The 26,368-nt window shown below is 38.6% G+C and overlaps 2 protein-coding genes across 2 annotated transcripts in view; both read left to right on the top strand.

Moving 5' to 3' along the window:
* EEF1E1 (eukaryotic translation elongation factor 1 epsilon 1) overlaps positions 1-2,457 on the top strand; it is a 16,759-nt gene extending 14,302 nt beyond the window's left edge. Inside the window, exon 4 of the mRNA XM_010180572.1 lies at positions 2,103-2,457. Within this exon, the coding sequence (XP_010178874.1) occupies positions 2,103-2,243 (141 nt within the window). The 3' untranslated portion in view covers positions 2,244-2,457. The remainder of the gene's footprint in view (positions 1-2,102) is intronic.
* Positions 2,458-10,847: 8,390 nt separating this feature from the next.
* Positions 10,848-23,032, top strand: BLOC1S5 (biogenesis of lysosomal organelles complex-1, subunit 5, muted). The gene is made up of 5 exons (XM_010180571.1): positions 10,848-10,959; positions 12,153-12,235; positions 14,443-14,572; positions 19,363-19,421; positions 22,853-23,032. The coding sequence occupies exons 1-5, from the start codon at positions 10,848-10,850 to the stop codon at positions 23,030-23,032; spliced, it is 564 nt and encodes a 187-aa protein (XP_010178873.1).
* The last annotated feature ends 3,336 nt before the right edge of the window (positions 23,033-26,368 follow it).

Below are 26,368 nucleotides of genomic sequence, written 5' to 3'. Positions count from 1 at the left end.
GCGTCTACTTAGTTTTAGGAGCAGCTGCAAGATCCCTGCTTTTTGGTTGCTGCTGCAGTTACTGCTCTCAAGTTAGCGTTAAAGCTCAATTAATGGTATGTGGTGTTGGTTTAGAATTCCTTCCCTTGACTCCTTGATGTTCTTCCTCAGTATTTTTCCAGTGGTTTATCTTCTAGAATATATCCTTATTTTCTTTTTATCTCTAAAAATGTAAAGCTTTCCACTTCTAAGCCGAGTGCTGGGCTGTATGAGAGAACAGTAAGGAGAATCAGCAGATATAACAGCCAGCTCTTGAAATTGAAAGGGCTGGTGCGTCATGAGGTGAAATTCAACATGAGACTTAGTTTTGAACACCAGCTTTTCACTTGTACAGCTGAGTGAATGAGTATGTGATTTAAAGTCTATTCAAAGATATTTATTTGCAGCTGTCCTGTGCCCAAGATCAAATTTGCAGTGAACCTGCATTACTCATGAAATCTGGTGTTTGTAGAAAAAAGCATAAGGAATATGCCATCTGTTTAGCTTTTGTGGAGGGGATTAACCTTGATTAGCTTTAGAAGTCTAAACATGAAAAATATTAGGCATGTCTAGCTAGTGATTTGTCTGTTAAAACGATCTCATACAGGTGTGCCCTTTTTTCATTGGCTGCAGGTGTTGTCAAATGACAAAGTTAAGCTTGATAGCTAACTGAAAGTGAAGTGAGGTGAATTCCACACTGAATGGGTTAAGTATTGGTGAGAATGCGATAGGGTAGTTCATATGAAGATCACATTTTGGTCCGGATACAGCTTTTGTAGTCTGTTTTGAGGCTTAGCCCATTTGTAATTCAGTTGTAGTAAATCAGACTGTGAGGGAACAGTTTATTGTCTAAAGTGATAAGCTACTCTCATTCCACAGGAATGAGAAGACCTAGAATTGCTGATCAAGGAATGGTAATACAGGTGATACTACTTACAGGATGGGAATAGTTCTACTGCTGCCTTGAAAGACTTTGTAGCAAAGCTTTGAGCTTAGATTTTGAAAGGTATAGTTAAGATCTATAATTGTGGATGACATTATCTGAGTCAGTCCTCTGATAAAAGTAAAGGTAGACTTGAAGCTCTTCATTAATCTTGGCCACAATTCCTGTGACAAGGAGCTGTTGCAGTAGCTGTGTGGTAGGTGAAGACTTCTTCCTGACTGATCTTGCAGCTGTTTTGATCTGGGTTAAACTAAGCAAGTGACTGCGCTGTTAGCTTGGGAACTGTGGTGAATAGCAAGAGGTCAAACTGTAGGAGTAAGTGATAGGACTTCAGACACATTTATGAAGTGTGGGCAGGTTTTTAGTTTGTTTTGCTGTAGTGATTTGAATCATGCCATTATGCTCTCAATGTGAGCTAGCACATCTGAACAGTGAAGGCTTATGCCTTGTCCTTCGTGTGTGACCTAGTCTAGGTGATCCTGCTCTGGCAGGGGACTTGGACTAGATGATCTTTCAAGGTCCCTTCCAACTCCTGATATTCTGTGCTTCTGTGATTGTGATGCCCTGCTATTTCTTAGTAACTACTGTGTGACTTTGTAACTATTCCTGAAAACAGAAAGCCACTTTTATTTTTTTCTATCCAGTCTGAAGTTGCCTGGAAAAAAAAAATCCTATACGTAAAACACACCGTTAAATACAAGGTAATCACCTTGCCTTTAAATAAAAAGTAATCACCTTGCCTGTGAGGCAAGGCTTCCTGCTAGATTAGAGGAACGTGGAAAAGCTTGTGCATGTTGTGGAGCTCTGTCCTTCACCCCCAGTACTCCATGCTATCTCCATCAATAGATAGATGCATTAAATTCAAGCAAGCTAACACACATTTTCCCTTCTCTGTATCATACAAATGTAAATTGCACCCTCCAGGTCTGTTCATTTGAGTAAATTAAAAGTAAATACATATTTGGGGCTGTGAATATTAATATGTGAAATTAAGATAGAGTACTGCTAGACTGTAACAACTTTTTATGTGAATTGAAATCAGCGCTAAAACTGCCCACTTTTATTTTGCCTTACCACATGTTACTATGCTAATGATGCAATGCCTTGTATTATTGATGCCTTGTATTTCTTCTCCGTGCAGATGGACCTCACAGTGCAAGAAAAGGAGAAATACCTTAATGTGTCTCGTTGGTTCAACCACATCCAACATTATCCAGGTGTCCGACAACATCTGTCTAATGTCGTCTTTATCAAGAACAGATTATACACTAATGCTCATTAAGAAGAACCCTGATGTCATGTTGGAAGGGTATTTAGGAGTTTAGAATTAATACTGTCCAAAACCACTAACTTGCAAATGCTGGTTTGTAACCTTCTATATGTGAACCAAAACTGTTCATGTGTCAACTACTAAATTGCATTGAGTTGCTATTGTTAGTTCAAGAATTTGAACTAGTTAAAGTATTGTATCAAGTATCTGATTAAATGCAACAATGGTAGAAAGATGGAAATTGAGTTTTAATTCACTATATTTTAAAAATAAAAAGTTATTTCAGTTAAACATTCAAGTTTAATTACATGGTCTTTGTAGGAAATAATTACTATTTTTCCTTCAATTATTCACCCCCGTTGCTATTTATTGATTTTTTACGTATGTCCTGCTTTCCTTTCATTTTACTTTCCATGGATGTTTACACTAGTTTTGTAAAAGTTAAGAGCTATATTGTGTGCCAAGGATGTGAAAAAGGGAACATGCAAATGTTACAAAGTATTTATGTGACTGAATAAATTATTTTAAAACTGTAGTCTTAATTTGGCTGTGAAACTTTCTCATTTTTCTTCAGTAACGAAAATGAAGATTTTAAAAGGTTAGATCACTTGCTACTTCGTTTGTGGTATGTGGACTTTTATTTAGAGTCAAGAAGCGTTTTCTTTCACACTGGGTAACAACGCTAGTGTGTTTCAAGATTTTTGCGTATTTCTCTCCTCATGTATTTCCACACAAGTGCAAATGCAAGTTTTGAGATCCTTAAAAACCAGTCAAAACAAAACCCCTCATCTTAAGTTAATAAAGAGCTAGTCTGTCAAGTTCACACTCAATGTTTTCAAGTTTGTTTTAAATCCAGAGACACTATTAGTGAATGAGACATTGGACAGGTCATTTCAATGTAGATTGTGGTCCCTCTGTTTACTTTAGAAAATTTATAAGTGCTATCATAATGCACTGAGGATACATCTGAATTGGGTAATTGCCTTCTGCACAATTTGGTTAATGTTTCTGTTAAAATACTGAAAGAAATAAAAATATTTTGGTATTTTAATTGATAAACTTCTATGTTTATTTCTAAAACAGTGTTCAGCAAACAACTTTAGTTATACATTCTGTTGTTTTAACTTAGGTGCTACTTTAGGAGCCTCCCACCCAGTAAGGTAGGTATAAAGATATCTTGGATAGCTGTCTGAACATTTTGAATGTTACAAGGCCTTAACAAAAAAGTAGGTAAATAATAAGATATTGAATTACCTCATCTCTGCACATATAAGAACAGAAGAAAATGGCATGAGTAAGCTTACCTTGGACTTTGCCAGACTCTAATTGATGTTTCTTGTATATATGTAATTTCTTTAGAGGGTTTATAGGCACGAAAGGTTACTTTGAGGAGTGCCTTATATTGTTAAAAATTAAAATGTTCTTGTTTGGTTTGAAAAAGTTGAGTGTTTTCTAGGGGGCTTGATTCTCAGCTTCTACTGTTTCTCTTATTACTCTTGTTCCTTGCTATATGGAAACAGACCTTATGTACTTAATCGTGAAGATTTTACTGAAATCTTGAGATCCATTCAAGAATTGTGGAGTTGGCTTTAGTGCAAATGTACATTAGAAACTATGTACTCCAAACTTTTCATATCTCACTACTGCAGGGCTTGAGGTTTTTACTTAGACTCTTAATTCCCGATTTACTCAAACATTTGTTACCTAGTCTTATGACTAGTCTCACTCTCATGAGTGAGTTTGCTTTTTTCCACACTTACAGCTCAGAGCAAGTGATGGTGAGACTTAGTAGAAGTGCAGGTATTATTCCAAATTCTGCTACAGTGAGCTGCTGGCTGTTCCTAAAGGGAAGCGTAAGTGGGAATCGTTTGGTCAGGGTTTGAGAGAGTTTCACATTCATCTTCCAGATTGATTGTTTTTATTTATGCTATTGCAAACAAGACAGATTTAAATTTTATAAAGTGTTTGTGCGAGCCTTCATCCATGGAAGAAGCAATGTACGTTACAGATAAGAGCAGTGAAATGGAACCAGAGCTAAAAATATTGGTGAAAACAGTACTGTTGTCTTCTCAGACAAGTTTTGTCAGGATGATGCTATAAAGTATCTTTTTTCCTTTTTTATTTTTTTTTTCTTGTAAATCCCAAACAGCAGCTGTTTCCAAGTGCTGGGATTTCTCTAGGTCGCTGCATGCTACTGCTGCAGTATCCCCTAGCCTCTTGTGCCAGTTTTGTTTTCTCTGGTGTAGAACAAGCTTCTTGCTGATGAAATGCAAAAAAAAGTTCAGCTAACAAAGATTAAATGTTTAGAAGTGGTTTAGTAAAATTTAACTCTATACTGTCTACAAGGTATTTGGTCACTGTCCTATGCATTTCAATTTTCTCTCCCCTGCATGGAGAAGCATAAGGGGGATGGGGGGGCAGAGGGTTAAAAGCAAAGAAGGATGAATTGAGACTTTGCCTTCAGAGACATGACTGGGAATACCAGATGGCATTGATTTCCTCCCCTCTTCCCCTTTTTGTGTCTTGCCTTTTGATCATCCAGGACAACTAAATCAGTAAAAAAACCCAAACAGACAAACAAGAACCCTAACTTACGAAAAAAGTCTTAAAAATGTAGCTTGGTCTAAGTGAGATTGTATCAGGTGCATTTTTTTAAGGTTATGCTTTGAGGTGCAGTGTACTTCAGCTCTCAAATTAACATTGATGATCTGTGTAAGGAGTGTGCATGGCTAAATGTTCTGCTGTTTTCAAAGCTATTACTGCTTGTCTTTCTGTTTTTGTAATATTTTATTCTACTTTCACTGAACATTAGTAAAAGTGACTTTCCTATCTTGCAACCCCCTTCTCCTTTCTTAAAATTTCAGTTGCTGAAGGGCACAGTAAATACTGTGGTGATATTTTACTTTTGTTGCTTTGCAGTTTGATGATGATGATGACCAGAGTGATGTGTGGAATTTATTTGCACGGCATTTCATGATCAGTGACACTCTCATTTGTTAATTTATCTCATCATTGCAGGATTATTATTTTGCATAATTGTTCTATCTAATTTATTCAAGGGGTCTGACATGTTATGGTCTTTTAAGTATGTGCCTCTAGGACTTGAGGTTGTTGCCATATGGTGAGATCGTGCTGCATGACAACCTTTCAGCAACTGAAGAATTCAGCAGCAAAATAAATACGATAATTGCAAGTGTTCAGTGAAAGGTTACACTTACTACTTTGACTTGTTTTTTTTTCTCTGTGATGCCACAATGGTCACTGCTTGCAGACAAGCCAGGTTGAAATGGGTGTTGGAGTATTGCACTGGATATATTAGAAGTGTGCTGATGATTTTTAGTTATCTTTGTATGTTTAACCATTTCCAAGTGAGGGTTTGGTAGGGGCTGTTCTTGCACTGAGATTTACAACTGGATGACATGGATTTATATAAAAATCCAGGTGTAATACAGGATTAGAGAAGAGTGAGTAGGAATGAGACTTGAGAAGATCTCTGTTACACTGAACAAAAAAAACCCAACTAGTTTCAGTTTAGACCTGGGTACTAAGAAAATCTGACTGTTCAGACAGAACTGAAGGGCATGCTTTTCAGCAGCAAAACTGTAAAGAATTTTTTAACGATGGCTTAAATGTATAATATGCTTTTTGTCAAGTTCTTTTGGTGTCATCAGTGATTTACCTACCAGGTTGTCATCGCAGTCTTCCACACAGAAACCATGTTAGATATCACTGCTGGTTAACAACTGAAAGAGTCCAATCAAGGAAGTCTTGTTACCGTCTTCACTGCCCACCCACTATAAGTATGTGCTTTCAAGAGGTTTGCACTTACTGAATTGCCAGAGATTTTTTGGGTATAATGTGTAAGTGAAGTCTCTTAGCTGGCATCTTAGCTGTTTGCCTGTAAGAGATGATATTTTCACATCACCTTAATATTTTCTTTTCATTTTTTCGATCTTGTAATCCTTCTCTATACCCTACCCTGGCCTCTTCAAAGCATTTTTAAACTGAAGTCGCCCTTCTCCCAGGAATTTCTTACTACGATCTCGGTCTTTGGAAGAACATAGGCCTGGAAATGGGGAACTTATTTTTTTTTGTAAGGTAAATCTTAAACTTCCCAATAGGTGTTATAGCTCATTGAAGTATCTTGGTAAAATAATTTTTCAGTTTCTCTCTCTCTTTCTTTCTCTCTTGTTTCAATTATAATTGCAGCTGGTGGAAGAGTAATCTAGACTTTTCAGCATGGGTGTGGATCCTGGGTTATCAGCAGGGAGTTGAGACTGTGGTTTCAGATGGAGATGAGTATTTTGCAGTTCAGGACAGACACTCGCGTATATTAACTGTTATATATGAAAATGTGACTTGGAAGTGTTAACGTGGTTTTGCCCATGAAATAAAATACACCCAAGTAACATTACAGGTGAGAGCTCTATAACTTGGGCATCTTTATTCTCCTCTTGGTTAAAAAGCAATAGATGATCAAAACCATTCCTTAGTGGTGTGGATTTGGAAGAGATGAGGACAAATTACTTAAAAAGATATTAGCTGAGAGAGATTACAGTACAGGAATAGACACACCTATCAAATCATTATCAAGAAATCCAGTATAAGCTCTTTTGTGCAAAGGTCTGGTTCATGTTCTTTCAGATCCGCTAGCATCTTCTGTTTTGCGTCTTTGCAGGTGATTCATGGTTTGTCTGCTACATGAATGCTGAAGTTGGGAATAGAGACATTATCATTATTTTTCTCCAAGTAAATTTGCCTTGATATGGCCATAAATTGATTTTATAATTGTATGTCTATACAGACCCTTGTATGTAACTTTTTTACTTGTTTCTTTTTAAATTTTTTTTTTTTGCTATGAAGAGGGATCTGTAGGCCTATGTGATTTTTTTTTCTTTTGGTTTTCAATTTTATCACTTAATCTGTGGTGTGTTTCACGGTCTTTAGCTTCAAAGTGTAATTGCAACAATGCAGCTGCTTAATGGATTAATACATTTAATATTTTCGCCCCAAGAGCAGTATTTCTTCTTTGCATCTATAATTGGATCATGCTGCTGCTGCTGCTATTCCCTAATGGAAATGCCAGGTTTCATATTTGCCATACACCTGAGCACATGCTTACTCACTTGGTAGTCTTAGATTTTGTTCTGGATTTATCAAAACTGAATTGTGTTTTGCACATTTTTTGTGCTTGAATTTTACTGTAAAAGACATGTGAGGGCAGATGCCATCATGCACCTCTGCTGCGCTGAGCTTTTGGATTCAGTCTGGGTCTTTGTATCTCACCACTGTATGTCTCAAATATTAGATTTATAGTACTTCAGAGCCCAGCTCCAGGGTGACATACAAAGATATCACAGATGTGGGGGGGTGAGTGGGCATTGATTTGTATTAAGGGTTACTTGTTGCTGCTCTGTGCATGGTGCTGCAGGCGTGGCCTTTATTTTGTGCTGGTTGTGACTACAGCCACGGTGGCTACTGCAGAACACCACACATCCCATCTCATTCTGCAGGCAAGTGGCAGGTGATTAATTTTTCATTGTTGCTGCATCTGAAGGATTTCCCTTTCCCTTCCCACACTACCTTGGCCCCTTTAGGAAGATTTTCATCTATTAAACTTTCCCTTCTCTGTTGGAAGAATTAAATCTCTTTCAGCATTTCCAGGCTGGTGATCTAATTTGACAGCTCGTCGGTGATGTCTATTCCACTTCAAAGAGGCAGGTAGCCTCGGGCTAGCCAGCTGCATTGTGGATTCTGCAGATTTGGCTTGCTGTTCCTGCTGGGTGTCATCTGTCTTCTTAGTCTCGCAGTGGATAATTTTTGTCCTCCCTAGCATCATCTGCCTGAGCAGTTTCTGCCTGGCAGGCCTGTCCGTCCAGGTTGAGCATCAAACACAGTAGCCGGGCGGCTAATCTGACAAGGCACTCCTCCAAACAGCGCAGCCCCAGGCCTGCTTTGGCCAGCATCGGCATTGCGGCCCCCAAACTTCCAGCCATCACCATCGAGGTCTCGGTCTCCCATCACGGGTGCAGCCCATGGACTTATTCTGCTGGCGCAAAGTATGTCCCCCGCCTCGCCCTCTTAAGGGCCGTCGCTCCGATTCCTCCCGTCTCGGCAGACGTCTGCCTCAACAGGTCTGGGTTTCCCTGCCTGTTGCCGGCATTTGACTTGGACACTGCCACTTGGATGAAACAATCCTTTAGTGGATTATCATCGCTAGACAGCCTGTGGGGGAAATGACAGGACTCGGCACGTTCATCTGAAGATTTTGCAATTCAGAGTGCTGCTAATGCTAACGGGAAGTGGCAGGGGGATCCCTAAAAGAGAAAGCGGGTTCCATTGCACGGCAAAAGTGACAGAGGTTGTTTAGCCTATCTTCCAGAAAAAAAATACATGATGACTACATATGTTGATTTTCATGCTCCAAGCCATAGCTATTTCCATATTTTTGTGACTTGATGACTACTTCCTACAAACTGACAGGTCAGGCGCTCCACAAGTATTGTCTTTTTATAGCCATCACCCCTTTAAGTCCTCCTTAATTTTTTTAAATATGTTTTGAGAATAAGCTTGACGGGGCAATGAAAGTAAGCGGGGGGAAGGGGAGGGAAGGCATAAGTGCAGCAAATAAAGCATATTCTTTAAAAAAAACCCCACAACTATTCAAACAAAGAGGAGAAATGGTTTCAGGACAGTAGTCCTAGAAACCGATGCACTTATCTGTCACAGGATTTGCCCTTGTTGCAGTCCTGTAATTCTGAACCTGACATTACTCGTGATGTAAAAACTCTTCCCTAGAAATGCAGTAGTTGTAAACCCTCTTCACTACAGGGTTCCTCCTTAGCAAATAAAAAGATACCTGGAGCAAAAGCTCTTAGAGGGGGGAAATAACTTGTCTGAGACAAAGATTAGGAAAGGAGGGCAGTTAGACTGGAAAGCGACTAAAATTAACAATTCTACCCCTAATTATTAGTGATTATCAAGCCAGCTGGAATATCCTGCAGATATTATATCAGAGCACTAGTGTAATTTACTGGTGACTGTCAAGTGCTTATGTGCTCTGGACCCAAGTGAAAAAAACGTAAATACTAATCTATAGGTTGCAAGAGATGGTTACTTTGGGGGAAAAATTATACGTGAAGGGAACAATATTTTTATAACAATTCTGATCTCTGCTAATTGCCTATTTGATGTAATATTTACAGACTACATAACAGTGAAAGAGTGAAAAACTATTTTAAAATATATATATATATAATTTAGTAATAACTTTAGTTGAAACATTGAACACTGCCCAATGTAAGATTCATTTTATTATTTAAACAGATTCTAATCATGTTGGAACTGATCAGTAGGGAGATTGTTTCAATAAAATCACTCATTTTTAAGTCTGAGTTTAGAACATTGTATATATTGTAAAAAAAAAAAGTTATTTCAGTGAGCAGTTTCTGAGCTTTGATAAATGGATGCAGAATTTAATAATAGGATAATTTTCTGTGTCTGTTCTAATAGCTTCACACAATTAAAAAAGTCTTTTTTTTCTCTTTTGTTACTACTTATAAAAGCTACTACTTATAGAACATGGGCAGAGCTAATTTCTAACAAAGAAATATCTGCTACTCCTGTTTTCTACTAATGAAATAGTAATTGTTCCAGCTAAACTGGCTCCTTGCAGGTGTTCCCGGTCAGGACACTGAAGGCTGCAGCAGCTGGAGCAGAATTTGTGGTCCAGTTCTTCCTTCATTGGCCATACAAAGACATTGAGCAGTGTGATATGTATTGCACGTAAAGCAAGATGTGTAACAAAACCAAACTGTGGATGCAATTGCCTACATAGGATCAAGCTGTTCTAAAAGTTACTGTGTTTATGTAGCATAAAAAAGTCACACAATAAAGCTAATATACTGTAATTTTTAAGGGGTGAGAGGTATATTGAAAATAAGCCTACACTTTCAAATGGTTTTAAAATAAATGTATGGTGATTTTATGTAATTTTTGGGGGTTTGTGTAGTTGTGTGATATACTGTTGCTTGGAATTTTTGTAGCCCACATGTCCAACAGTTGTTATGTGTGTTTACCCAGAAGCAAACTGATTTATCTGAATTAATGTCTTTTTTCCTAAAACAACAAACAAGCAAGCCCTGGGGTTTTTTGGTGGGTTTTTCTTGTTTGTTTATTTTGAATTTGTGGTTTTGTTTCTGGTTTGGTTTTGGGGGGTTTTTTTGGTTTGTTTTTTTCCTCAAAAATGTGTGGCGTTGGGCTCAGAGAAAGCTGTGCACTGGGCTGTGCACTGGAGGCGTCCCTGATGCACAGGCCAGAACGCACCGGTGCCCTCACGCAGCAGCTGAATTCCGTGTAAAAATCCTCTGCGCAGCCGGAGGAGGCCGGTGCCCGCCGTGTCCCGGGGGCGGCAGGAGGCCAGGGCGGGCCCGCCCCGCCGCCGTTACTACAGCAACGGCCGGCGCGGAGGCGGGAGCAACGGCCGGCGCCGAGGCGGCCGGCGCGCCGCAGTGGCCTCACGGAGCTGTACAGGGAGGCGAGGCGGAAGTTCAGCGGCTGTGCGGGGAAGGGCCGGGCTGCCCGTGGGCCACTGTCGAAGAGGGGGCACCGAGCACCATGAGCGGGGCTGGCCCCGCGTCCCCCAGCCGGAGCAGCGCCGCCCCGCTGGCCGGCGACAGGAAGCGGGAGGTGCTTGCCGCTGGGTCTCCGATTCAGCCCATCATAAAGGGTAAGGAACGGGAGCGGCCCGGTTCGGTACTGGCTCCCTGAGGTTGTCGTTGCGGGGACGTGCGTTAGCGGTCTCCTCGGCCGCCTGGCAGCCCTCTGCGGTCCCCTCTTGTGAGGGCTGAGGTGGGCACCTGGGAGGGAGCTGAACTGGCTTTCGCCGCTTGGGGTCTGAGGCTGGAATAGCTGCGTGGCTTTGTTTTGAGAAGACGAATCTGCCGCTGAGGCCTTGCCACCGGCATTAAGTGTCCTGGGAGGTTCTGACTTTTGTTGTGTTCTCCCAGACACTCGTGTTTTGTCCCTGTTTAATTTGTGCACAAAAGCGTTTGAACTTGCAAGTGGTTTAGCCTGTGTTTTATCTACTACAATCATGTCATTCCCCCGGTTTGAAATAATAGTTCTACACTTCTTACTTTTTTTTTAATGGGGTGGGATTCAGGTTGTTGAGCAAGTATATGTGGATACAGTAGAGAGGGAGAGCCACAAGGTGGGAATAAACAGCTGGGGACAGGACTGTTCCTTTAGGTGTCAGTGTCAGTTCAGAATCAGTTTAAAGTGGTTGTTGGAACTACACTGTGTATGTCTTGAAATAGCGTTCTTGCTGTGCTCTAAGAGTGCTTTTAAATGTTATAGGCTTTTTATTTTGTTTTGCTTTCTGTATGACAGCCAAGCCTATTTCTCACAGGTGTTTATGTTGTAAATACCCTCCTTCAAAAGTAAGTTTCAAGTCTTTGGCCCTGAAATACAAGAAAATGCTAACAGTTTTCCTCTGTAGTGAGCTTTCCTCTTGTGCCTCACTGCAGAAAACTCATGTATCTTAAGGTTTGAATCACTGTTGAGCTATACCATTTAATTCTGCTTGGCATCAAATTTTTACCTCCATTTAACAGGCAGATATGGAAACTGTGCTGAGGAGGAAGAGGATTGAAACAGAGGGTACTGAGAGACACAGGAGAACGTTCACCTGCACAGAAAGGTGTCTGTGGCATCTGGAACACTGACTTGTTGTGTTTTGTCTAAGCTGGTGGTTAGCTGAATAGATAGGATAGCCAACAAATATTATTCTGGTGCTCTTGATTTTGTGTGTGCTTGGTGAGCAGTCATAGGCCTCTTACATTGAAGTGTGGTTGCAGCCTTGTGTAGCCTAGTATGGAATGTGAGAGAAAAGCTAAAATCTGACTTTCATTAATCTTGTAGATGTTGGGGAAATCTATTCAAGACTACTGGATCACAGACCAGTAGTTCAGGGAGAACTACGTTACTTTGTTAAAGAATTTGAAGTAAGTATTTGTATATTATTGCGTGTTGTAACCTTCAGAGTCTGAGACTTCAAAGAGTTTTAATATTGTTTTAGAGACTATAGTATGTATGTCATTTTCTTCAGAAAGACTTGACATGTATTTCTTGGGCAAAATAATTGTAATATATATCTGCATCTTTAGTAGCCAATGCAGTAATTTTTGTCTTTTTATTTAAAACCTTTTGAGAGGGGCATTAATATTTTTTCTGCAAAAAGACTGGCAGGAATATTGGTGCAGGAGAATGATGTAGTCCTGACATCCTAGAGAAGTCTTGTTGGGTCAAGGAAAATATTGTTGGCCGTTATAGGTTTACAGCTGGTGAACAAACTCCTTTGTGCCTCAGCTGGATTCAGCTAGCACAGTTATAATTCAATTTTTCTTTAATTTTTGTTTCATGAAAGAAGGTAATATCTCTGGAGGAAAAGAGCAACACTTTATGCAACGTAAGAAAAATCATTAAAAATTGAATGAATGTTATTTGATTGGCTGCACATAGGACTAAAGTTCTGAAGGTGTAAAAGTATTTGCATGGAACTTTGCTTGCAGAGTGTAACACACTTTCCACGAGATGGCAGCAGAAGCTTAGAAAAGTACAATCTTGTGTCCACTAAAGGCTATTTCAGGGTAGATTTTAATTCTTAAAGATTGTAGTACTTAAAAATCTTGAAATTAGTCCTGCAAATACAGTTATAGCTCAAACTTACAGTGTGTAGAGCTGATTTTTTAAGAATTACATTAAAATCTTTTACCCCTCATATACATGCACATTGTAGCTAATATGTCGACCAGGTCTAATTTGTCTTTATGCTGGTTTAGCAAAGTATGTGAACTAACCTCTCATCAGATACGTATCCTGCGGGCTTGGGAGTCATAGGGAATTATTTCTTTTCTTTGCCTTCCCTAGGTAAATTATAGAATACAGTAAATAGTTTCACATGGCTTTTCAACTCAGTTAGGAATTTATAACTCATCTTTATAAATATAATTCATATATTTCTCTCATTATACCTAAAGTCTTGTTCTGTGTCTTAGACAAATTTCTTATGTTCTTAGATCTTGTCTTGAAATTCAGTTTCTGGTTTATATTTTTTTTTTTGGGGGGGGGGTGGAATAGCCAAAGCAGAGGAGTATTTACATTTTCGCAACTTGGAATTTCTTCCAAAAATTACATTTTTTTCTTGCTTTGACATATCAGATACTTTTGGTTGTAATAGGACATAAGCTGCTTCTTTCCATGATTAGCATCTGGTGTGTAAAGAATGTACATTTGCGTTCAGGAAGTCTGGAACCTGTTTAATTAAACCACTTTACTTGTCTGTGCCTCTGTTTCTGAAGTTTTAAAATGGGCATGGTGATCCATTTTCCCATTTCATGTGATGCAGTATTTTTTTATTATCTAGATTTGCCTTATGATTAGTAACTTGCAGTATAGGAATGCTTGTTTGCAACTCTCTTCGTAACTAAAGAGGGGGAGAAGGGGGAAGTAGGCAGGCAGCATCCTGGAGCAGATTTCAGAACCTTTTTAATTGTCTGAAGGAAAGTGCAGGTGAAACTCAGAGTGTGATTGGTGCTGTGGCTTCAGAAAAATAGATTTTTTTTAAAAAATATGTTTTTAAAATATAAACAATAGAGCAAGAGCTTGTTCTTCTTGAACCAGAAGAAGGGCTGCCTCTTTAGTCAGCTATGTCATTTTTTAATCTTGACTTAATCATTTTACTTCAGTAAAAATAATTTCACTTCCGTTGTTTTAACTTCGTACCGTGCTAAATCTGAAAGGTCAGACATCAAGCAAGCAAAATCACTGCTATGGTTTTCTTTGTAACAGTTGAGTTATAAAAATCCAATGCTTTCAAGCACAGTTTCTCTCTGTTGTTTTTGGTACACTGTAAATTATCTATAGCAAACATCTTTTTCCACATGATGTTTTCATTAGTAAATACTTTTTTTGAAGAGGCCAAAAGTGTTGTTCAAAGTATTCCTCTATTCTAGTGTGAAGAATGAAGCAGCACTCTATTTTTTCACAAAATTAATTTTATCAGTTGTGCTAAGTAAGTTAAGTAACACCTTAATAGACAGTGGTGTAATCTTTGAGGTAAAGCTGTTAGTTTATCAACTGCGAAACCATCTTATTTTGGAAAGTAGAATTCCTGGTTAGCCACTTATTTTCTTTCCATTTTTTCTGTCAGGAAAAACGTGGCCTCCGAGAACTGCGAGTACTTGAAAATCTAAAGAACACAGTCTTTGAAACAAATGAACACATTCTTCCGAAGTGTGAGCAGGCAATGCATGAGAATTTGAACGAAGCATTGAAGAGATGTAAGCGCATTGCTTCTTATTTCCCTTGTTGCATCATTTTGAGGGACAGTTTAAATAGTTTGGATTCAAAATATGATTTGTGGAAAAATTACCATCCGTGGATAAATTTTCTACCATTTGTGTGCTTTGTTCTCATTTCTGTGAAACTTTAAAAACGGAAACAACTGAGACATTCTTTCTTATTTATTGCTCCAGCCAACACATCTCTTGCTAAGGTTACATTACAGCTTTTTGTTAATTTAAATATAAGATATTTTAGCTCAATCTTTCGCTGCTCATTTAGAAACAAGATAGTGCCCCATGTCAGCTAAATCCATGGACAAAATTTCAGTTTTCTGTTTTGTTGCAAGCATGCTGTGGTGTGACCTTCAGGTTTCATAATTTTCCCATGAAAGAGCATAATATTGCCCCCTGTAATTTAAAACAAAACTTGCTGCTGTATGGCTATGAAATATGCTAATACTGTTATTTTAGTCACAAACAGGGTGGTAGTAGTAGTAGTAATTATTGTATATTAATCCTAGTTTCATAGTTATGATCATTAACATCAGATGTTAAAAGTAAGTTTAAAATGTGTTATATTAATTTTTCAGTATCTTTTTCTTTCTTACTTAGCGGGATAGCTTCTCATAAAGAGACTTCATCTAGCTTTAGCTGACAAACTTACGTAGTTGAAACATGCCATTTTGAGTTTTATTATATTTTATGTATAGCGTGGTGTATGAGCATTTAATTTCATCTAACTCACTTATATGGCCGCTGACAGAATAACAAATGGTAGATGATGTCATACACATAAAATGTTGGCGAGAAGATATTTAAAATTTAGTTATGCAAATAAGGCATATGTTCTAATACCTTCTAAATTGCTGTGCAATACATCATTAGCAGTACAGTCACAGAATATTTGAGGTGAGAAGGGACCTCTGGAGGTCATTTTGTCCAACCTCACTGTGCAAGCAAGTGCAGCTAGATCCCATTGCCCAGGGCTGTGTCCAGGTGAGTTTTGAATGTCTCTACAGATGGAGACTCCACAACCACTTTTGGCAACCTATGCTGGTGTTTGACAGCTCTCACTGGAAAAAAAAAAAACATTTGCTTGTGTTCAGATGGAATCTCATGTGTTTCAGTTTACGCCCACTGCTTCTTGTCCTGTCAGTGAGCACAACAGAGGAGAGTCTGGCTCCCTCATCTTCATTCTCTTCAATCAGATATTTATTCACATTTATGAGATCCTCCCCAGGCCTACTTTTCTCCAGGCTGAACAGTCTGAGTTCTCTCAGCCTATCCTCATATGAAAGATGCTTCAGTCCCTTAATTGTCTTTGTGGCCACGTGCTGGACTTGCTCCAGTAAGTTCATCTCTTTCATTTACTGGGAAGCCCAGAAGCAGACACAATGAGGGTGCAGCCTCATTAGCGCTGAGCAGGGAGAAGGGGTCACAGAATGGTATGGGTTGGAAGGGACGTCTAGAGATCATCCAGTCCAACCCCCCTGCCAAAGCAGGCTCACCTGCAGCAGGTTGCACAGAAGCGCATCCAGGCAGGTTTTGAATGTCTCCAGAGAAGGAGACTCCACAACCTCTCTGGGCAGCCTGTTCCAGTGCTCTGTCACCCTTACAGTAAAGAAGTTTTTCCTCATGTTTAGATGGAACTTAGTGTGATCCAGTTTGTGCCCCTTGTCCTGTTGTAGGACACCACTGAAAAGAGTCTGGCCCCATCCTCTTGACACCGGCCCTAAACATTAATAAGATCCCCTCTCAGCCTTATCTTCTCCAGGCTGAAGAGACTCAAGTGTATCTGTATCAGCCTTTCCTTGTTAAGAGAGATGCTCCAGTCCCCTAATTGTTGTAGCCCTCTGCTAGACTCTCTCCAGTAATTCCATATCTTTCTTGAACCAGAGAGACCAGAACTGGACAGAGTACTCCAGGTGTGGTCTCACTATGGTAGAGAGGGAGTGTAACCTCCTTCATCCTGCTGACAACAGTCTTCTTAATGCACCCCAGGATACCATTTGCCTTCTTGACCACGAGGGCACATTGCTGGCTCATGCCAGGATCACCTCCCTTAATCTGCTGGCAATGCTTTTCCTAATGCAGCCCAGGAGCCTGTTGGCCTTTTGCTTTTTGCTCCAATGCTGTGTTGTTGGTCCTCAGTGTGAATTGCTGCCTGGGGTTATTCCTCCTCAGATGCAGGTCTTGTCATTTCCCCATGTTGAGCTTCATAAGATTCATCTCAGCCCAATCGTCCAGTTGTTCAAGGTCCTTCTGAATGGCAGAACAACCATATAATGTCAGCCACTCCTCCTGGTTTTGTATTGCTTGCAAATTTGCTGAGGCTGCTCTCTGCTCTAGCATCAGCATCCTTGATGAAGATGTTAAACAGTACTGGCCATAGTGCTGGCCCCTGGAGTAAACCACTAGTGACTTGCCTCCAGCTTGACTTGGTGCTGCTGATCACAGACTTGGTTGTTCAGCCAGTTTTCAATCCACCTCACTTACTTAACCCATACTTCGTTAGCTTGTCTGTGAGGATGTTATGGGAGACAGTGTCAAAAGCCTTACTGAAGCTGAAGTAAACAACATCACCTGCTTTCGTGCCATCTGCCAGGTTGGTTAAGGATGATTTCCCATTTGTAAATCCATGCCAACTACTCCCAGTCACCTTCTTGTTCTTCATGTGTTTGGAAGTGCTTCCAGGAGGATTTTCTTCCTTCACCTTTACAGAGACTGAGGTGGTGCTGACTGGTCGGTCAGTAGTTCTCTGTATTTTTCTTCATGCCCTAGAAGATAGGAGTCCAGTCTTCAGGAACCTCTCTCTCTTGCAAAGAGACAGTGGCCTCACAGTGACATTAGCCAACTCCCACAGCACTCATGGAAGCAACCTGTCAGGCACTGTGGACTTAACATATTTCCAGTGTGTTTAAGTACTCCCTACCTGGTTCTCTTCCATGAAGGTAAGTCTTCTTCACCCCAGACTTTCCCACTGGTCTCAGGGGCCTGGGGTTGCTGAAGACTGGTTTTTATGGTAAAAACTAAGGCATTGAGTACCTTAGCTCTTTCCATGCTCTTTGTCACCAGCTCCCCTGCCCCATTTAGCAGAGGGGTCTGCATTTTCCCTAGTTTTTCTTTTGCTGTTTACGTGCTTGTGGGATTCTTTCTTGTTGCCCTTTCCATCCCTTGCCAAATTTAGCTCCAGGTTGGCTTTGACTTTCCTAACTCTGTACCTGCATAATCAGACAGCAACTATACTCCTGCTGGGTCATCTGCCTCTGCTTCCACCTCCTATATATTTCCTTTTTAAGTCTGAATTCAGTTAAGAGCTCCTTGCTCAATCCATGCAGGCCTCCTGCCACCTTTGCTTGATTTCCTACTTGTTGGGTTGGACCTTTCTTGAGTTTGGAGGAGGTGATCCTTGAAAAAGTTGCTATGTCCCTTAAGTTGCCATCATCCCAAACTGTTGGTTTGCCTACTTTATCCCCAGTTTCCTTACTTTTTTTTGGAAGAATCACCCCCTCACGTTATTTCTAGTTTGAAGCTGTCCATACGACGTTGGCCAGCCTTTTGGCAAAGCTACTTTTGCCCTGTTCAGCCAGATGGATCCCACCTCTTCCAAGCAGCTCAGAATGGGTGTCGTGGTTGTAGAAACCAAAACCCTGCTGCCAACATCTACTGTGCAACCAGCTGTTAAATTTAACCAAAGATCCATCAAGTACCCCTCACCAGGAGGGTTGAGGAGAACATTAGCTGGACTCCTATGCCTTTGACCACTCTCCTCAGATCCCTGTAGACATTCCTCATTTTTCTCAGGTCACTCCTGCAGTACCACTGGTGTTTACGTGGAAGAGCTGCAGGGGTAACAGTCCAAGCCTTAGTACCCTCTCCACAATATCCCAAATGTGGGGCCCCAGCAAGCAGCAGACCTCTCTAGATTACAAAACATATTAACAGATGGGGACCTTCATCCCCTGCCATAGGGGATGCCACTGTCTAATGGTCCCGAGTGGCTCAGGTTCAGCCACCAGATGTTCCAATTCATGGTGCTCCCAGCTCTTCATCAGCTACGAGGGCAGTGAACCTGTTCTGTAACTGGAAGTACTTGGCGGGGCAGGAGCCTCCCTCCTGGTGTGAGAAGTCATCAGCTTTAGGATGATGAAAAATAAGTAAGGTATTTCTCAATACTGGGATGTGTTAGTGGGAGAAATGACTGCTTTGGGGAAATATGTTTATTTAATTCTGCATTAATTGAGTGTTAAATAAGTTAAGGGAAAAGGAAAACTGCATAGGAATACAGTACCTATTTCCGTTGAGAAGTTTTCCTAAGCTTAGTCTCACAATGGCTGTCTCCAGCATGAAGATTTTCTCCATGTAGATCACTTTTACTAAATCAGTTTTATATTCGATGAGGAAAAAAATAAAGAAAAAAAAAACCAAAAGCCACAACTACAGCTCAGAGCTTGGTCACCTGTTTCTACATAGTGACTTGAGATGTCTTCTGAGGTGCTGAGTAGTGCACTCCAGCTCATCAGCAACACTAAGGAGTACGGGCACAAGAGGACTTAGCTGCGTTTCTCTTCTTGGCTTCTAGAACGCATAAGGCTTGAACTCGGTGATATGCCTACATACAGATAGCAGTCTAAAGCTTTTTCTGCAAGTACTGACAAATCTTTTTCGTGCAGAGTTAAGTGACACTGGAGTATAATCTTTGACTTGCAAGAGCCTTTTAAATCCCTTTCAGGCAAGTTTCTCTGATTTAGAACAGCAGACTGATCTACTGCAATTTGTTATTTCAGTGCAAGCTGCCAACGGTATGATCCATAAACTCCAAGAGAGGGAGCATGAAGAGAGGAAGGTAAAGGATGGATAGATAGATTTTTATAATGTGACCGAAGTAAGAGTCTTGTGCTTCTACAGCAAGTCTACATGCCTTCAGCAGAGCACATATTTTTCTATACTTAATATACTTGCAGTAAAACTTCTTTTGGGGTGATTTCTGCACTTATAAAATGCAAACTGCAGCAACATCTGTGTTCTAGGACTGCAAAGTTAATGAATCACTAGCTCTTCCTACAATTCCTAATATATGGAAACTACTTTTTAAAATTTCCTTTGCTTTATTTTTGCTCCTAGCTCAGACTATAATATTTGTCACATACAGGGAAAGCTTAAATGTATAAAAAAATTATTTTCTGTGGAATAAAAAACACCTACTAACCTACCAGAATGGAAATGTAAATCTTTCCTAGGGAACATTGACCATATTATATATATTGCTTGTTGGAAAGGAAGTGTGTTTTTCACTTGTGGATAGGTTATTTAATGAAGGGCTATATTATAGGAACATGTGGATCACTGGAATCTTTCAGTTGGCTACACTTCGTTCATTTGAAATACATGTGCTCTGAATCTAAAATTTGGAAAATTACACAAGAAATTAGTTTCGTGTTTTCCCATTACTTCTTCATGATTGTGTTCCTGTGTTATCTTACTTGCAAAATGTTATTAGTAATAATTTAGTTCAGAAAAACTGAAGACATTTCTGTGGCCATCATGCAAAACAGGCTGTGCATTGATTTATGTAAGTTGATAGTCATGTTTTTCTTTCCTTTTTGTAATCAATGAAGATGGGCAGTCCAGTTGCAGTTGAATACTGGTACTGTGTGAATAGCACGCTGTTGAACCCTGACAAGGTTTGCTTGTGTCTAACACTCGTGCAGATACTGGTAGAAAGCTTAAGTAGGAAATTCTTTTATTTCTGCTACTGTTTGTTTGAAGTAAAACTTTAATAAAAAAATTTATAACTTAGAAAATGAACAGTCTCTTAAGAATTGTAACTATTCTTTTTTAAAAGATTAGCTGTATATTTCCACTCAATTTTTGATATGCAATGGAGAAATACTAATAGCTATTCAGGATTCATAATGTTTCTTTAAGCTTGTATAGTTAGACATCTTGGCTTGAGACTTTCTAAATGTGAGTAGTAACAGGCAGGTAACTTTCTAAAATTATAGATAAAAAATGTCACTGTAGTTGAGCTACTTAAGTAAGGAAACATAATTTCTCCTCTTTCTGAAATCATGTGTTCTGAAAAAATAATGAGGTTTTGGTAAGATCTAGTGTCAAGTGATAAGTGTTAGCAGCCCTCAGTGAAATTAATTAAATTTCTACTGAATAGAATGAATTTCAAGATTATTTGCTGTACTAATTATCTTTTTTGGAGTTTCTTTCAGCTACTGTTATCAGCCAAGTAACAAAAAGGAAATTATGTTGTCCCTACCACATTCTTACTTCAGAGTGTAAAATAATTTGTGATTACAGGAGTGTCATTGAAAGAAACGTTCATGGAATCCCTTGTCTTGTTGAGCAGTCTCCTCTTCCAGATCAGCAATATTTACTTCATAGTTCAAGCTGTGGATTTCTCTAAGCTTGTGGGAGAAACTAGAGAAGGCTTCAAGAAATGTTGTGAACCTGTTTTTATGTACTATATTCTTATTTTTTTTTCTTTTAAATATTTTATGATAGGGATACAGGCTTATACTGGAAGTTACCTAACACTTCCCATCATGGTCTTAGCTCTTAATTGCTTGTAGCATGAACTGGTATGGTAATGGTTCTCAAAGCCTGTGTCTCCCACAAATGGTGGGGTTTTATTTTGGGGTTCTTTGATGTGTTTTTGATGGTGTTTCTTAATTTCAGCAAAATAGCCCAAGTAATACTAATAACAAAGTTTACTGAAAATTTTGATGTTTTTATAAATGTTAATTTTTTACATAACCAGTGACAGTAAAACTAGGATAGAAATAAATACACCAACCTGTGTGAGGCAGTACTGTACACAAGAAAGCTTTACTGTCTTTCAACTTCAAGCAGTATGCACTGTTGAGTTAAAAAAATGGTTTCATAATCAGATTAGATTTTTTCCAGATAACTAATGTCTGAACTTAGGTGTTGATATAAAAGAAATATGAAAGACATCACTGCCAAAATATGTAAATTTGCTAACACACCAAAGGGAGTTCCCAGAACAGGAATTAATAAGGCAGCAACTATGTCTGTAATTTAGACAGGCTTTGGTTTATATCTAAACCAAATTATAACACATTAATTCAAAACTATTTCAGCTTTTTATATGAACATGAAATCTGAAAATTTTCAAAATTGAGTCATGTCTAAATATGTTATTAAAACAATTACTTACAAAATTAGACTTAGGAAATTAGTAGGCATTTTTACAAACATAGAACATTCTAAATTTAGTTTGAGTTTCCCAAACCTTTGTATTTATAAATTTATACTGAAAGACAGAAATTGAAGAAAGCATCCAGGTTACCTGTAAAAAGTGAAAGTTAACATAAAATTTAATTTGGCATAATTTTGACATAAAACCTCAAATGTCTTGACTGTTGAAGTGGATTCTTTAAGCTCTACTGATGCATATAGACCTAAATAATGGACATACGTAAGTCTTTAAAGTTTCATTTTGTCTAGTACTTGCAAATATGAAATAAAGTGGGCCTAGTATTTTCCTCATAAATCAGCTATGGTAATTCTCCCAGTGCCTTTTAGTCTGTATCACACATAACACAGATCTGCCTGTGCTTGATGAACTAGATGCAAATTCTTAGTTCTTTAAGACCACTTCATAAGAAATTAGGTGCATTTTGTTTAAGTTATTTCTCTTTTGGTTACTTTCAGAACAGTGGACTCCTTGAATCTGTTTGGGTCAGTAGGCAGCCTCCTTCTGTGTGAACACAACAAAAGAATAGGAAAAGAAAACCAGTGTCCATTCAGTATTTTTTTGGGTTTTTTTTGTAACTAAGGAGCTAAAAACACTTAACGCCATGTTCCTAAAATCAGAAGTTCATTCTTAAAAGAAAATCTTTGTGAGATAATACAGATTTATATCAGCTGCTTACAGTACTTCTAACATAGTCAGTAGTCAAGAGGAGAAAATAATGCAACAAGTGTGATCTTCAGAAACTAACAGAAGCAAACTAGTAACTTTAAAGTGTCTTTCCATTTATTTAATTAATTTTCACCAGACTGTAGCATAGAAAAGCTATTGTTGCTAATGCTATCACATTAACAGTGTCATAGACATTTTACCATTTGTTTTGGATTGACTATAAAAATATTTTTTTTTGTTTCACCTTTTTGTATGCTTTCTTGCTAGTTTCACTTTACTAAAGGAAAAGTGCACTCTGACATTATGTGAAAATCTGGTTAAACCCTCTGTTTTATTCTGGAAATGATTGATAAAACTTCTCATTTTCCTCTTCTCAGCTTCAGGTGGACAAGCTGATGGCTCGTGAAGAAAAGCACATAGCCCACTGGGAGGAATTCATGAAAGAACAACAAAACAAGCGAGCAGAGGTGGACGAAGAGCACAGCAAAGCTATGGAGCGCCTCAAAGAGCAGTATTCCGAGATGGAGAAGGAACTGGCCAAATACGTTTCTTTTTAAGAAATTTCTTTTTTAATAATGCTGGGTTTGTGCCAATACTCAGTTGCTTCTGACTTAATTTGAGATTCTTTAGGAAAGCTTAAACACTTAAGAAAGATTATTTCCTTGGCAGGTTTTTGTATGGGAAGAAAAGGTTTGCATACTTTCAACTTAAGTGCCTATCTCCGCTTGTTTTGTTCCGGGCAGGTAGAATGCCAGTGTTTCCTCAGTTGCTGGAAAGTGGAACTGGAAATTACCTTGTGTTACTGCATCAGCTCAGGGAGCTGCAAACTGGAATTCTCTCCCATCTGCAGAGAGTATCATATCATTTGGGAAAACAGAGACTAATGTAATACTAACTATCCCAGTGTGCAGCCACAGCCCTTTTCCAAAAAGTACGTATAATAGGTTTCAACCATAGTTAGTGGAGAATTCACTAGGAAAATGGTAAATCCCATTCATAGATTCCAGGGAAACCAACTTGTTTTATGGGATACGTCACTTTGAAGTGTTAGCAATGAAAGATCTCAACAAAGTGTTAAATCCAGTTGTAATTCCAGCTTTTGGGTTGTGTGTTCAGCATTATGAAATAGAGCTGAGATTTAAATGGTTTTTGCTAACAGGAAAATGGCTAAGTGAGCTTGGACAACAATTTCTTTTCTCTCCCTGTAAATGTCTCAGGCCTCTTTTTTAAGCTTTACTGTTCTAAGCAAAGCCAAAACAAGCTCATAAGTAATCAAGAGAAGCATATCAGTATCTGTATTAGCTTTGTAGATGGTACGGTGTTTACCTTAAATATTTGACATGCTGCTGGTTTACTTAGGATAAGCTTGTCAGAATTTTATAAAGCAATTGAATAAATATTTTTGTTTCTTTATCAGCATAACAAATGAGCAGATTAGTGGTAAAATGCCTGTGGTACTGATCTGCTTTCTTACTAACTGTTACTCTTAGGGACTATGTGAAGCTCCTGTATTGCTTGTTTATATTTAAAACTTGCATTTAACAGCAGTATAACTGAAGAAGTTAACTTAATCAGTTCCTTAACCAAGCAAAATGAGACACAGTACCTTAATGAAATTTGCTGCAAGCTAACCGTTAGTACAGCAAATGTCTTTCCATAATTTAGCTGGTGTTCAATATAGAATGGAAACAGGTAAAAATAAACAGAATTCACCCTTTACCTGTATTGCAACAGTAATATGGCAACAATGGTTGCTTGTGTGAGTTTATGGCTTGGTTCCTGGCAGCATGTTGATAGTGTGATTAAAGTTAGTAGAGGAGCTGGAATAAGTATTTGAGATTTCTTTCAGTAACAGTGAATTCCTGCCAAGCTCCTCTGCCCACTACTGTAAGCCCAACAGCTTCGTCAATCATCGTGTATCTGGACTGAGAAGAGGACTTGCCGACGCTGGGGCACGCTGGAATGTTGTTAATTCTGTGTTGTAAATGGAAAAAACATAGATGTCTCAAAGGTATCCCTCATGAAAAATAGGAAAGCCTCTTTTAGAACAACCCCTATTTGAATAGAAAGTGACTTCTGTAATGTTTTTCAGCTTGTATACCCGTGATGAATGTGGTAGCTAAGCTCAGACTTTGATTTAACATGAAAAAGTTAGTTCTTGCCTGTCTTTAGAATTGGGTGTGGAATAGTTTTGATTGTTTTGAGCAGACTGAAAATGGCTTCTCTTACCAGATTATTTGATGTATATGTGCTCAAAGCCCAAATATCTTTATAACATTTAACTGCATACTGAATTATTTTGTATTTTTGCACTGATAATTTTTATTAAGATTTAGATATCTAATTTACTGTGCACTGGAGCTGTAGATTTTAGTACTTCATCAGTTTGAGGGCTCTTCAGCAATGATGCAAGTGTTGCAAGTTGGATATTCACTGGAAAATAAAGCAGTTTTTCAAAAATCTTCTGGGGTGTGTGCTCATGGTTCTTTGGAAATCTTTTAAATACTAATACTGAAAATGTCTTCCTGTTTTAGAATGATAAAGGTATTTTTATACTGAGGATCATTTGAAAACATGTTTCTTCATAGTCTATATCTGCCTGTTGGCCTACTCTTGTTCATTGTGGGGACTACCTGAAAACTATCTGTTGCTGAATTGTTTTATTTGGTTATACCCAAGCAAATATAAAAAACCTTGATGTGTCTAATATTATCTCAAAGCAGAATACATCTGACAGATAAAAAAGATGCCTATCTATTGCAGTTTTTTAGCAAGGTGAGACATAATAGTGCTCCACAGTGGAGCTTTTTCTTTAAGGTTCAAATTCGTGTTTTTCAGTAGTCTCTACCATCTGGGAGAAATAGAAAAAGGAATAGTTTGAGAGTTGGTTTTATGTCATTTGTGCATGAAGGAAGTGTTTTACCTTATACTTGCAATATTTACATGACTGAATTTCATAGTTTTATAGATCTTGAGAATTCATTTAATCCCTGTTAAACTCTATGGACGTTTGCATTGGATTCCAATAGGAGCTGGAAAGGGTCCTCAGCACTTAAAGTTAACTTCTAGTATGTGAGGTGAGTTTTGCAATGCATCTTTTGTAGCAGACTATGTGTACAACTTTTTGCTTTACTATTAGCAATGTTTATCATACTGAGCTGAAGGTTGAACTGTTCTTCTTTGTAACTGGAAATGGGTTTGGATGTCATGTAGTCACTGGAATATTTTCTTAAGTCTTTCTGTTTTAATTAATACATAGCAAGAAACTCGTATCTCCCTTGGAACTGCTGTATGAAATCTGCTGCTGTATTTAGTAGGAGTAATAACAAACTGAAAAACTGTTTGTTTTGTTTTTAACAGCCTTGTTTTAACAGTGAACCTATGTGCTGCTCTCCTTGGAATGTTATATCTAAGGTCTATCACATTTTTTAATCTTAGGAGGGAGAAAGCTGATTTATTTGCTCTTCCTCTACTTCTTTCTATGCTAAAGGTTATACTTTTTATAGCAAATTTTCTATAATTACAGCTGGAACATTGCATCTTCTCTGATATTTTAATTTATGACTTGTTAATTTTTTAATTTATGGCTCAAAAACTGTGGAGATTTTTCAGTAGTCAAATTAAATAGCAAATACATGGCATAATCAGCCAATTAACTGAATCTAGAGTTCACTCTTGAGTTGAAAAAGCTTCATAGACTTCGAGATCTAACAATACTCCCCAGTAGGTGTCAGTGCAAGCCTGAGAAGGAAAGTTAGCCTGTTTTTATAGGCGGTCTAGAACGTAAATGCTTCTGTTCAATTGTAGTACAGTATTTTGTAGCAATAGAAGACACTGGATGAAACCACATGCTTGTGAATAAAAGAATGACACTACTTATCAGCAGCATTTTG

Source organism: Mesitornis unicolor, unplaced genomic scaffold (genome assembly GCF_000695765.1).
Source record: "Mesitornis unicolor isolate BGI_N332 unplaced genomic scaffold, ASM69576v1 scaffold24863, whole genome shotgun sequence".
In the NCBI taxonomy this organism is placed as follows: Eukaryota; Metazoa; Chordata; class Aves; order Mesitornithiformes; family Mesitornithidae; genus Mesitornis; species Mesitornis unicolor.
This window is presented reverse-complemented; position numbering and strand designations above follow the sequence as displayed.

What these genes read in the sequence shown, in the direction of transcription:
- BLOC1S5 (XM_010180571.1), top strand. Translation starts at nt 10,848, where the DNA reads ATGAGCGGGGCTGGCCCCGCGTCCCCCAGCCGGAGCAGCGCCGCCCCG. An exon ending in ACTTTGTTAAAGAATTTGAA is followed by an intron (nt 12,236 to 14,442) that starts GTAAGTATTTGT and finishes TTTTTCTGTCAG; the next exon opens with GAAAAACGTGGCCTCCGAGA. An exon ending in GAACGAAGCATTGAAGAGAT is followed by an intron (nt 14,573 to 19,362) that starts GTAAGCGCATTG and finishes TTGTTATTTCAG; the next exon opens with TGCAAGCTGCCAACGGTATG.